Source organism: Pseudorasbora parva, chromosome 10 (genome assembly GCF_024679245.1).
Source record: "Pseudorasbora parva isolate DD20220531a chromosome 10, ASM2467924v1, whole genome shotgun sequence".
Taxonomy (NCBI): Eukaryota; Metazoa; Chordata; class Actinopteri; order Cypriniformes; family Gobionidae; genus Pseudorasbora; species Pseudorasbora parva.
This window is the reverse complement of record NC_090181.1, coordinates 23,083,731-23,096,259: the sequence shown is the minus strand read 5'-3', so window position 1 is coordinate 23,096,259 and position 12,529 is coordinate 23,083,731. Positions and strand designations below refer to the sequence as shown.

The following is a 12,529-nucleotide window of genomic DNA, read 5'->3' as shown; positions in this document are numbered from 1 at the left end:
GTAGGTTTCAGTCATTGAGTTTCATATCTTTAATATATAAGCCCACAGCATTCCAAACAACATAAATGATGCCTTCGTAGATCATTTGTAAGGAAAATACAGACGGGCACACTGCAAGCGTAACATCAAGCAAAGCGCGCGTTTCTCACAGCACATATCCTGTGCAATGAAGCCTGCAAATGTCCTTGTAATTCACGCCAACCTTTCTGAACTTAATGAAATATTATTTTATGGAAGGCTTGAGTGGTGTGTGTTTGTGAGGAATTGGAAGCAAGCAGAATATGTTTTTTTCTAAAACACACGTTAGAACTAAACTCAGAATCGATTCAGAAATTTTCAGAATTTATCCATATTTATTGGAGAAAGAATTTTCTTGTTCTCACTCTGTTTAATTGGAGGACAAAATTTTCATACATACTCTAGGAAACAAACAGTGAGCCACACCCCCATTCTGTCTCAGTCTCTGAACAGACATTGTTTGTCTTGTTGGCTTATGTAACTGGCCACAAACAACCTCTATAGTTTCTGGTTTCCCACAGTAGTAACACACACTAATACACACAAATGCTAATACACACAAGACCTGCATTCCTCTTTTCCTCCCACTTGTCTCTATTTCTTTTCCTACCCTTATCCATTCTTCCATCTCCCTCCTCAGTTTCTCTCCTTACCACATCCATTATTTTTTCTCTTCCCCTATCATCCCTTTGTCCACCAGATACCTCGACAGAGAAAGGTCTCAGGCCTAATATTCTGACCAAATGCTACGCAACATGATTCCTGCATCACTGAGCACCCCATTTCAATATGTCTGTAGCTTGTACATCAACTAGGCCAGCTTTTCTTTCCCTATACAATCAACAAGAACAAAAACAAATCCCAGATCAGACACATATGATCTATAGACATTTCTAAAGATCAGTTTTAGCCCTTCTGTGCCAGCCAGCTTCTCGGTGTCTTGAACTATGTATTAATGAAGCAAAAGGATAACATTGAATCCCTTTCCAGAGACTGAACATCTTAACTCCTTGTGTACTTGGGGTGGAAAAAAATCATTAAAGCATTATGGAAAAGCCATTCTGAGTCAATTCTCTTATTCCGTTTGTTGCCGCCAAAAATTAAATTGCTTCTCACTGTGTTGCCAGAATTCTAATAAACTGAACAGAAAGTATGTTTTAATCTCCCATCCCCACAAACACCTATAGATATTTTATGTTTTACATTTTTATTTCAAAGTACATTTTTCACAGTTTAATTTTGAAATGTGTTCATTCCTTTGATTCTATTTTAAATGAATTACAAAAATATATTTAAAAAAAATTATGTATTATAATTATAAAAACAACCAGTTCTGGTTGTTTTACATTTAAGTATTTTGGCAAATGTTTTTATCCAAATGCAAACAAATCAGTTCATGCGCTGAAGCTTAGCATTGTTACAGGACCTCAGGACACCGGTTCAAGTTTCATGAACCTTAAGTACATAAAGCAGAATCATTTTAAGTGGAACACGAGTAAACTGAGTTTGTGAATTATTTAAAGAACCAGCACATAAGAGTAATTTGAATGTGAATCAGAATACACTGGATGTGGTGTGCAAACATGATTCCAAAAAAGTTGGGACATTGTACAAATTGTGAATAAAAACAATGCAATGATGTGGAAGTTTAAAATTTCAGTATTTTATTTAGAAAACAACAAAGATGACATTACAAATGTTTAAACTGAGAAAATGTATAATTTTTAAAGGTGCACTTTGTAGTATTTTTGCAGTAAAATATCCAAAATGCACTAGGCCAGTGTTATATATTTTGTTCAGTTGAGTACCTACAATATCCTAAATGTTTCCAACTATTTGTAAATTGTGAGAAAATTACTATTTTAACTAAGGACCGTGACGTTTCAGCATAGCGTTTGAGCGAGTCGCCTTTCAATCGCGTCATATCTGCGTTACCCTCGGTTTTATTCTGCAGAAGCACTTTTCTCTTAGCAGTGTGAACATGTCACATCAGCGCCGAGCGAACGCACAGAGTAACGTCATAACATAATTTTAAACACACTTAAATGTATCTAATATGATAAACAGAGCTGCTGGCTGTACCTTATAGTCATGACCGGAAAAAGCGAAAGTGCGCGCGCCCGGCGACTGTGTCCCGTCCCGTCATAATAAAAGTCCCGGTAATCGCGAGCAGTGTGCTTGTATAACAATCACTCCAGCGGCCGTGATCAGCTCCACAACACTCGGTCCTGCTCTGTTTTACACTACAATAACGTTAATAACTGCATCCATGAACACGATTTCTGCCTGAGTCCTATTTTCCACCGGCTGTGAGGTGAAGACCCCATGTCCCAAAATACTGCGCTCACACTTGGCGTCATCAAACTACGCATTTGTTTTGAATAGGCGCCCTCCAGTGGACGGAAAGTTGCATAGTGCACCTTTAAGTAAAAATAATTTGATTCTAAATTTAACTGCATCAACACATCTCAAAAAATTTGGGACAAGGCCATGTTTACCACAGTGTGGCATTCCCTCTTCTTTTTATAACATCTGCAAACGTCTGGGGACTGAGAAGACAAGTTGCTCAAGTTTAGGAATAGGAATGTTGTCCCATTCTTGTCTAATACAGGCTTCTAGTTGCTCAACTGTCTTAGGCTTTGTCGCATCTTCCTCTTTATGATGTGCCAAATGTTTTCTATGAGTGAAAGATCTGGACTGCAGTCTGGCCATTTCAGTACCCGGATCCTTCTTCTACGCAGCCATGATTTTGTAATTGATGCAGTATGTGGTCTGGCATTGTCATGTTGGAAAATGCAAGGTCTTTCCTGAAATTCTGGATGGGAGCATATGTTGTTCTAAAAATTAGATATACCTTTCAGCATTGATGGTGCCTTTCCAAATGTATAAGCTGCCCATGCCACACACACTCATGCAACCCCATACCATCAGAGATGCAGGCTTCTGAACTGAGCACTGATAAAAACTTGGGTTGTCCTTGTCCTCTTTAGTCCGGATGACATGGCGTTTTCCAAAAAGAATTTCAAATTTTACTTCGGTCTGGCCACAGAACAGTTTTCCACTTTCCCACAGTCCATTTTAAATGAGCCTTGGCCTAGAGAAAACACCTGTGCTTCTGGATCATGTTTAGATATGGCTTCTTTTTTGACCTATAGAGTTTTAGCCGGCAACTGTGAATGGCAAAGTGGATTCTGTTCACCAAAAATGTTTTCTGGAAGCATTCCTGAGCCCATGTTGTGATTTGTGTAGTCAAAGGGCCTGAAGATCACAGGCATCCAGTAGGGATTTCCGGCATTGACCCTTACGCACAGAGATTGTTCCAGGTTCTCTGAATCTTTGGATGATATTATGAACTGCAGATAATGATAACTTCAAACTCTTTGCAATTTTTCTCTAAGAAACTACTTTCTAAAATATTCCTCCACTATTTTTCGCTTAACTTCTGAGAGACACTGCCACTCTGAGAGGTTCTTTTTGTACCCAACCATGTTTCCAATTGACCTAGTAAGTTGCAAATTGGTCCTCCAGCTGTTCCTTACATGTACATTTAACTTTTCAGGTCTCTTATTGCTACCTGTCCCAACTTTTTTGGAATGTGTAGCGCTTCCAAAATGAAATCCAAAATAAGCTAATATTTGGCATGACATTTGAAAATGTCTCGCTTTCAACATTTGATATGTTATCTATATTCTGTTGTGAATAAAATATAGCTTTATGTGATTTGTAAATTATTGCATTCTTTTTTTATCCACAATCTGTACAGTGTCCCTGTAAAATTTTTGGAATCGGGTTTGTATGTTTGCTTTTGAGATCAGCCATCAGTGACAATGTAACAGAAATAGAAATCTTGTTACTCACATTTATAATCTCACAGTTATAATATTTTAAATTGTTACACGAAAAAAGGAGAAAAAAACCCTTATCAAACTCTTCTCTATTCTGGAGTGCATGAAAAGCCACTAGTATATATCAGCTCTTATGAGGTTGTATCTGTCTTTTACATTGTTCCTCTGGCACTGAAATCCTTTTCCAACTTTTTATAATATAATAGTGGTGCAGCACCCACGCTGCTGCTGACTCCAGACGACCGTTTAACACTTAGAGGCTCATTGACGAGCTGGCCCACCATCGCTGAGAGGGTCTGGAGCGTGTACGTGTGTGCGTCTCGTAGGATGGCTCCATTAGAACATTCAGAGTCTATTGCACATAAAGGCTCTACACACAAGTTGATTTATGGCATCCTTTTGTATGTGGTGCTCTGAGATGATTGATAAAAGCGAGAGAATGAGAGTCACAGATGTGTGAAGCATTGAGGAAAGAAAGAGAGAAAGGAAAAGAGAGCCATGTTGCAGGAAGCAGACACTTGCATTATGGTGCTACTTTGGTCGTCATAAATTCAAGCTGTCAGAGACAGTCGGCAGAAAAATTGGGCTGTTTTATTTACTGAAGTCATCTGTGCACACAGTTTGTCATTGCTCTATGAGGTTCCCAAAAGCCACCGTTTTGATAAGGAAAATTTATGAAAACTCTGAGCCAATCAGGACAAAGCTCGTCTAGAAATGATAAACTATAACTAGATAATGACCAATGTTTCATAGGCTTTGGAGTTCATGAGTTCAAATAAGTGTGGTTGTGAAAAGTCTCATGAGGTCTGATGAAACTGTTGTTTCTATAGTGTGTGTGTGTGTGTGTGTGTGTGTGTGTGTGTGTGTGTGTGTGTGTGTGTGTGTGAGAGAGAGAGAGAGAGAGAGAGAGAGAGAGAGAGAGAGAGAACAAACAATTCTTATTTTAACAAAAAAGTCTAATGTTTTCATGACCTTCTTTTCATTCCCAACCGGTATGGTTTTAATTCGTTATTTTTATTTTTTTATTTTTTGTGAAACACAAAAAACTTTTAAGCAGCTTTGTACAAAAGTCTGTAAAGCTTTAAAATGACAAAAATGACAAAATGTATCATAAATGCAGTCCATACAACTAATTATATATTTCTAAACCTTTAGAAGCCACAAGATACCTATCCACTCTAATGAGCTATGTCAAGAAACACTTTCACCAAATCATTGAGTTGAACTAAACTTCAAGAAAAGTGAACGAATCGTTCTTTTAAACTGTTTTACTGAACATGTTGATTCATTTTTGAGTGAACTATCCCTTTATAACTAGAAGCCTGTTAGTGGTAGAACAACAAATGATCACATCTGCACTTGACAACGCAAAATACTTTTTACTCCTGGAGTTCAGATTGTTCAGTTCAATAATGAAACATATTTTCTTGCCTGCAGATGTGAATGAGTGTGAACTGCTCGGTAATGTGTGTGGTGAGGCTATCTGTGAGAATCACGAAGGCTCCTACCTGTGTTTGTGTCCTGATGAGACACAAGAATTTGACCGGAATTTGGGCAAATGCTTTTCTACACCACCAGGTAATGTAGTCTAATGGAAAACACCACAATGTGTTTGACCATTTCATTATCCTACAGAAATCCAAATGTTTTCCACGAGCAGTGCCCTAACCCAAACCTTCAAGGCTAACATTACTCCAGAGGTTACAGGTTTTATCTGGACATGGACCCCTGTCCTCATCCTACGAAACTTCTTGACTTTACATTGTACCTGAAATGATTCTGAAGCTCTTTACGTTTTAATCTCAGCCATAGAGATCCTCTAGTGCAACAGGACATTAACTTCCTATCATCAGGGTCCAGCTCCGAGTAGGACAGAGGGAGGCAAGGCGTGATAAATGGGGGTTGTAAACGATCTGGCAGGAGAGAAATGAGATTCAGTCTGAGGATTAGAGAGGGACCCAAGCAACATGGGCCCCAATGCACGTAAGAGTCAAAAAGGAGCTCCCACACTCAGATAAAAAAGGCCAGTACGGAGAGAAATACAGGAAGCTCCATCAGAATGAGATATCTGCTTTTAAAACTCTTAGATTTCCTCACTGGCATATATTTCGTTTTATTGATATTATTGTTATCCTTTAAACAATGCCTGATGTTAGTGTTTATTTGCATATTTATGAAAATTACGCAATTTGCATGAGCAGTTCTCCAACTTGCAGGCCGCTACAATTTATTTCTTCAAAAGTGAAGTGAGCCAATAATTCTGGGAAAGGTTTTGTTTACCTGAAAAACAAATGGACTAAACAAGACCAGGTGTAAAAGATGTTAAAAATGTTAAATAAATAGTTCTAGTTTGAAGGGTTTGCACTGGCTAGACTGGAATCAATTTGAGCTCCAGTTGAAGAACACGGTAAAACTAGGAAATAAAAGAATAATGTTGATTGGATATATGTGTTCGAGTGGCTACACACCAGCTGTGCCTGGAAGATCAAATAACAGGAAGCATTTCCTTAGATCTTAGCCAACTGTTTTAGTTGAGGACTTTTGTTCAAATCCACCCACCTAATCCTCCACCCCCCCATAAAACCGCACTGTCTCCTGAGTATAAACATCATTTTTTTACAAGAAGTACCCCAGTATCTCTTACCAGAGCAGCAAATCATGCTTTTTTTTTCCTTTAAGGATGGCGATAGAAGACCATAAAACTAGAATCATAATAGTTTTGAATATGAGTTCTTAAAAATATATTTTAAAGGAAATCTTTAAAAGGATCTCTAAAAGAAAAGCCAAGGCTGAACTGTAAAACTGCTCTCTGGTGTCATGCACCAGTGTTTCTGTTGTGTGCTTAAAATTGTTTCTTATTTGTGGATAACCATATTACAGTAAAATATTATGTTTATTTATTGATTTCTTCCTCCAATTCATATTTGTTTATGCTTTGTGACAAAACATGGCTGAAAATTCATATCTGAATATTTTAAAAGGAAAAGACAACTGTCTGAGTTATTTGTGTTGCTTTGTTTGTTGTCTTGTACCCTTTAGTCACATTGGTGGAGAGGAAAGAGTGTTACTTCAACTTGAATGATGAGAACCTGTGTGATAATGTGCTGGCTAGCGGCATGACTAAAGAGGAGTGCTGCTGTACGCTGGGAGCAGGCTGGGGGGACAACTGTGAGGTCCATCCCTGCCCCATACCGGGAACAGGTATTGATTTACATAATGCACAACACACAATCTAAGAAGTACAGTATAGAGAACTGTACGAACACTTTTGTATATAGATCATCGAGTCAATTCTTTGCAGTTAATCGGTTGACATGGTACATTTTATCTATTAATTTTAACTATTCCTATTGAACTGGAAGTAGAAATTAATTTTCCTTATTTTAAGACTTTAAAAAATTTTTTTAAAAGAACTTAAAAAGATAAGTTTAAATTACAGAAATTCAACTCAAACTGTAAGAACACATTTGTATAGATCAAGTCAGTAAGTTGGATTTGAGAATAGTGAAGAAATCATGAGAGATAATTATTTGGAGTGAATCAGTTGACCGGGTTCATTTTAGATAAACTATTCAGTCGCAAGCAGGGTGAGGCCGAGAGCTATGGGAACGGAGCGAGGCCGGTGGCAGGATTGCTAATGAGCGTCACCTGCACGCCACAGGAATAAAAGAGGAATAAAAGTAGTGGCAACAGTGAGACTAGACTGGTGTGGACACAAGTGATGCCTATTAGCAATCGTGCCAACAAACTTGCTCCGTTTCTACGGCTCTCTGCCCGCATTGCTTACCACATTTTCCTTTCAATCTGGAAGTAGAATTGAATTTTCCTTATTTTAGCACTCTTTGGAAAAATATATCATCGTGGGGAATCTGGGGAACTTAAGAAGACAAGCCTAAACTAGATAAGAAATTCAACTCCAAGTAGGAAATTCAAAGTAGGAAGAATTAATTAAAGAGAGACAGAAAATGTTTAATCCGTCTAGTCATTTTTCTTAATTTCAGAGAGGCAGATCAAATAGGATTGTTATCAGATAGATAAGGTTTAACACAGAAGAATATGCTCCTTTCTGCAATCATAAAACTACTGAATGACTGAGAATCTGGATACCTTATGAATGATAAACAATCACTCTCATATTTCTTTTGCTTTTCAAAAGCCATAATTACAAGTCTATATTGCAATTTCCAAATAATAATCACTATTATTGAATAAATACAGCAGAAAGTTTCCTGTATTAACTACTGACACTCTCGTATGCAGATCAGTTCTCACAGATGTGTCCGGCTGGCCAGGGTTACATTCCTCCTGGTGATCCCATAATCCCTACAACCAGCTTACCAGAAAGCTTCAAAGGTATCTGTGTGTCTATGTATTTTTAGAGGGACCGTTAGCCCAAAATATAAAAATCTCATGTTGTTCCAAACCTATATGAATTACTTTCTACTGTGTAACAAAAGAAGATATGTTGAAGATTTTTATTGTCTATACAATGAAAGTCAAAGGGGTCCAAACAACTGTGTCTTGCACTTTTAACCCCCATTTTATGCACATATTTTTGACTTTGTAATGTGTGGAAACAGCCGCAGACATGGCTTAGCATCTGACCTACATATGCTGAAACACACACACTCAGCAGCCTGTTTCCCAGTGTGGGGAAACCTCAGTCCCAGGGCTAGTCTAATGCACTGATTTAATTTATGAATGCAGCGAGAGTGTGGTTTCTCTTTGGCTGGTGGCAGCGCGAGTGAATGCAATGTGGTCGGGGTGTGTGTGTGTGTGTGTGTGTACGTTTGAATGGAATGCTTATGGATGGAAAGGACATTTCCTCCCCATCGGTCTCCAGTCAAATGACATTTCTGCATGTAGCAGATCCCGAAATAAGAACACTAACCAGAGTAATGCGTCTTCAGTGGAGAATCTGTATGCAGCCAAATGCATGCTGATCTGTAGGTGTGGTCCAGGGTTTCAGGAACATACTGTTTTAGAACGAAATAATGAAACCGTGTTGATTTGTATCTTTTGCAGACGCAGATGAATGCAAGCTTTTTGAAAACGAGATCTGCAAAGATGGCTTTTGTCTCAATACCCTGGGTGGGTACGAGTGTTACTGCAAGGCTGGTCTCTACTACGATGAGAGCAAACTACAGTGTGTTGGTAAGGTCCAAAATCATAATCAACATGTAATCTCCAAACTTTTGTATGCCACAGTAAAAGGAAAGTCAAACAGGTTTGCAGTGACATGAAAATGAAGGTAAATGTTTTTTGGACTGATTACAGGTTAGATGTATCCAGATCAGGGATTTTTTTTGTTCAGACAGGCTTTTGCTACCACGTTCACATTTGTTGTCGTAGCAACAAGGTAAACTTGGTTCGGCATGCATGAAATTTTAGTAACAGATGTTTCATCATTGATTGTTTTTCATGAGGGCGGTCTCAAAGTCTGAACACAGAAAAGTGTAAAAATGTGAAATGGTGTTGCATGCAGTATTTGTTGCTGCTGTCACAGTTTAATGAGGGGTAAGGACGAGCCACTGTAAGAGAAACATTCAACATGTTCTGTTGTATTTTACACCCTAATCTTATCCATTGAGAATCACATTTGTGACAATTAATAGCTGCTGAGAAGCGCACATTTTTGTTCTTGTCGCAATAAGTGACTTCAGAAAATGACTGATCTAGTAATTAAGTCTAAGAAATCTAATTAATGGGATTTCAAACCACATAAAAAAGCTGTTTGTGATTGTATTTATGTAAACACAATTGATTTGAGTTGAATAGGCTAAAAATAAAGATTTTTGCTGCCTGTCTGAACAACACACATGCACGTGTTGAAACGTGTGTTTGTATTATATTCTAGTGTTTCTCATTGTGCTGTGCATATCACTGCACTGTTCGCACACACACAAAGAAGCCTGATGAATACGTATTAGACAGTCTTCAGAAACATAAAAAGTTACATGAAAGTGTTTTATTTGGTAGTCCAAGTATTCTTAGAAAGGTTAGCAAGTAATCTTAGAAGGGTTTGTTATTTATAGCATCCAGCTTTAGTCGTTTATTCCTTTTGATGTTTGGCCTTGGATTGTCACTGTGCTTTTGTCAGTTTGGAATGACAGACTTGTGTGTGTGTGTGTGTGTGTGTGTGTGTGTGTGTGTGTGTGTGTGTGTGTGTGTGTGTTTTTGTGTGGGTGCATATAAGCTTACATGCTGAATAGAGAGTGTGTGTGTGTGTGTGCGCGTGTGAGTGTGAGTGAGTGTTGGCCTAGTTTGGCTCACCATAACGCCAACACATTTAAATTGGATTTAAATTTAAATTTTGAACCTGCTGCGGCTTGTGGCTTGCAACCACATTATGTGTGCATCTTGATGGCTGTTTATATGTGTGTGTGTGTGAGCATGGGTCATAGGCTACATTTCACGATGGGTCAGGGCGGCACAGCCGTTATGATCCAGGCCACAGCTCTATGGTGTACCACAGGCTGTCTGCCTGCCTAAACACACATACGCACACTCACTCATACAAACCACAGACCCACGGCCAAGGAGTCTTACCCGGCCACACTGCCTTAAAGCTGCCACACCCCTGCCTGCCTCACACACACATATTCAGTGCAGCCATAACCATTTGTTTTCCTACACCCTCTGACACATACACACACACACACACACGAACATCCACTTACTCTCCAAACTCAATCATGTATTTTCACACACATACAGATATGTCTCTTATTTCATGTGCCAGTCTTTTACATGCACTTTAAATGTTTGATTTTAGTTTGGAATAAAGCGTGTGTGTGTGTGTGCGTGTGTGTGTGTGTGTGTGTGTGTGTGTGTGTGTGTGTGTGTGTCTGTGTCTGTGTGTATGTGTCTGTGTGTATGTGTGTATGTGTGTCTGTGTGTCCGTCCCAGAACTTTCACCCACTGACCTGAAGTTAAAAGACTGACACATGAAATAAGAGACATATCTGTCTGTGTGTGAAAATACATTATTGAGTTTGGAGAGTGTGTGTGTGTGTGCGTCAGAGGGTGTAGGATTTTTAAAAAAAAATATATATAAGGAAAAAACATCCAGTATGCGGCAGTCCTATGGGCGAAAATACCTTGTTGATGCTTGAGGTCAGAGGAGAATGGTCCGACTGATTCAAGCTGATAGAAGAGCAACTTTGACTGAAATAACCACTCGTTACAACCGAGGTATGCAGCAAAGCATTTGTGAAGCCACAACACGCACAACCTTGAGGAGGATGAGCTACAACAGCAGAAGACCCCACAGGGTACCACTCATCTCCACTACAAATAGGAAAAAGAGGCTACACTTTGCACAAGCTCACCAAAATTGCACAGCTGAAGACTGGAAAAATGTTGCCTGGTCTGATGAGTCTCGATTTCTGTTGAGACAGTCAGATGGTAGAGTCAGAATTTGGTGTAAACAGAATGAGAACATGGATCCATTATGCCTTGTTACCACTGTGCTGGCTGGTGGTTGTGGTGGTGTAATGGTGGTTTCTTGGCACACTTTAGGCCCCATAGTGCCAATTGGGCATTGTCTGATGGCTACTTCCATTACTAGCAGGATAATGCACCATGTCAAACCTCAAACCATTTCAAATTGGTTTCTTGAACATGACAATGAGTTCACTGAACTAAAATGCCCCCCACAGGCACCAGATCTCAACCCAATAGAGGATCTTTGGGATGTGGTGGAACGGGAGCTTCGTGCCCTGGATGTGCATCCCACAAATCTCCATCAACTGCAAGATGCTATCCTATCAATATGGGCCAACATTTCTAAAGAATGCTTTCAGCACCTTGTTGAATCAATGCCACGTAGAATTAATGCAGTTCTGAAGGCGAAAGGGGGTCAAACACAGTATTAGTATGGTGTTCCTAATAATCCTTTAGGTGAGTGTATATGTATGTAAACTTAATAAATCAAATAATATAAATAGAGCTGAAATATAAATATTAGATAAATTAGATAAATATATAACAAAAGCACATAAAATGCTAATTTAAATTATTAATAAATGCTATAATAATCAAATTAATACTAAATAAGAGTATTATATGTCAATCTATTATTTCTGTTACGATTTACCACACCTCACAACATTGTTCAGATGTTTTATTTCAATACATTTGTCAGGTTTTGTTCCTTAAAATAGTAAAATAAATACAAAATAAGCGTTTTAAGGAACCAAAACCTGAAAAATGTCTTGAAATAAAACATCTGACCAATGCTGTGAGGTGTGGTAAATCGTAACAGGAATAATAGAATGGCATAGAATAGAATGCTCTTATTTAGTAGTGTATAGGGCTAATTTCTTATGCATCTCAATCTAAGCCTCTTCTGCTTATTCTAAAACATAATTTTAGAGCTAGTTATTAAGCCATTCATTTACAGTTATGAGAGAGCGAGAGAAAATGCCTTGACTAAATGTGTGTCTGTGCGGCTCTCATCAGTGTCTCTACTAATAGCGAAGCTAAAAGTTTAACTGCTTCAAGAACAGTGACGTTACTACGTTGCTACTAAAAAATAACAGTTTCTGTGCACATACAAGTTTTTTGTGTGTGTGCTAGTGGGTCTGTACTGTGTCTGCTGGCGTTGTATAGGAGAGAGCATGCTTTCCATAAATTCCAAAGTTGTTTTTTTTTTGTGTGGTAAA

The 12,529-nt window shown here is 38.5% G+C and overlaps 1 protein-coding gene across 3 annotated transcripts in view; it reads left to right on the top strand.

Moving 5' to 3' along the window:
- ltbp1 (latent transforming growth factor beta binding protein 1) overlaps nucleotides 1-12,529 on the top strand; it is a 104,373-nt gene that overhangs the window by 83,024 nt on the left and 8,820 nt on the right. For all 3 annotated transcript variants that reach the window (XM_067455584.1, XM_067455586.1, XM_067455585.1), the window contains 4 exons: nucleotides 5,301-5,441; nucleotides 6,903-7,064; nucleotides 8,124-8,216; nucleotides 8,889-9,017. In XM_067455584.1, coding sequence (XP_067311685.1) covers nucleotides 5,301-5,441; nucleotides 6,903-7,064; nucleotides 8,124-8,216; nucleotides 8,889-9,017 — 525 coding nt within the window. The remainder of the gene's footprint in view (nucleotides 1-5,300; nucleotides 5,442-6,902; nucleotides 7,065-8,123; nucleotides 8,217-8,888; nucleotides 9,018-12,529) is intronic.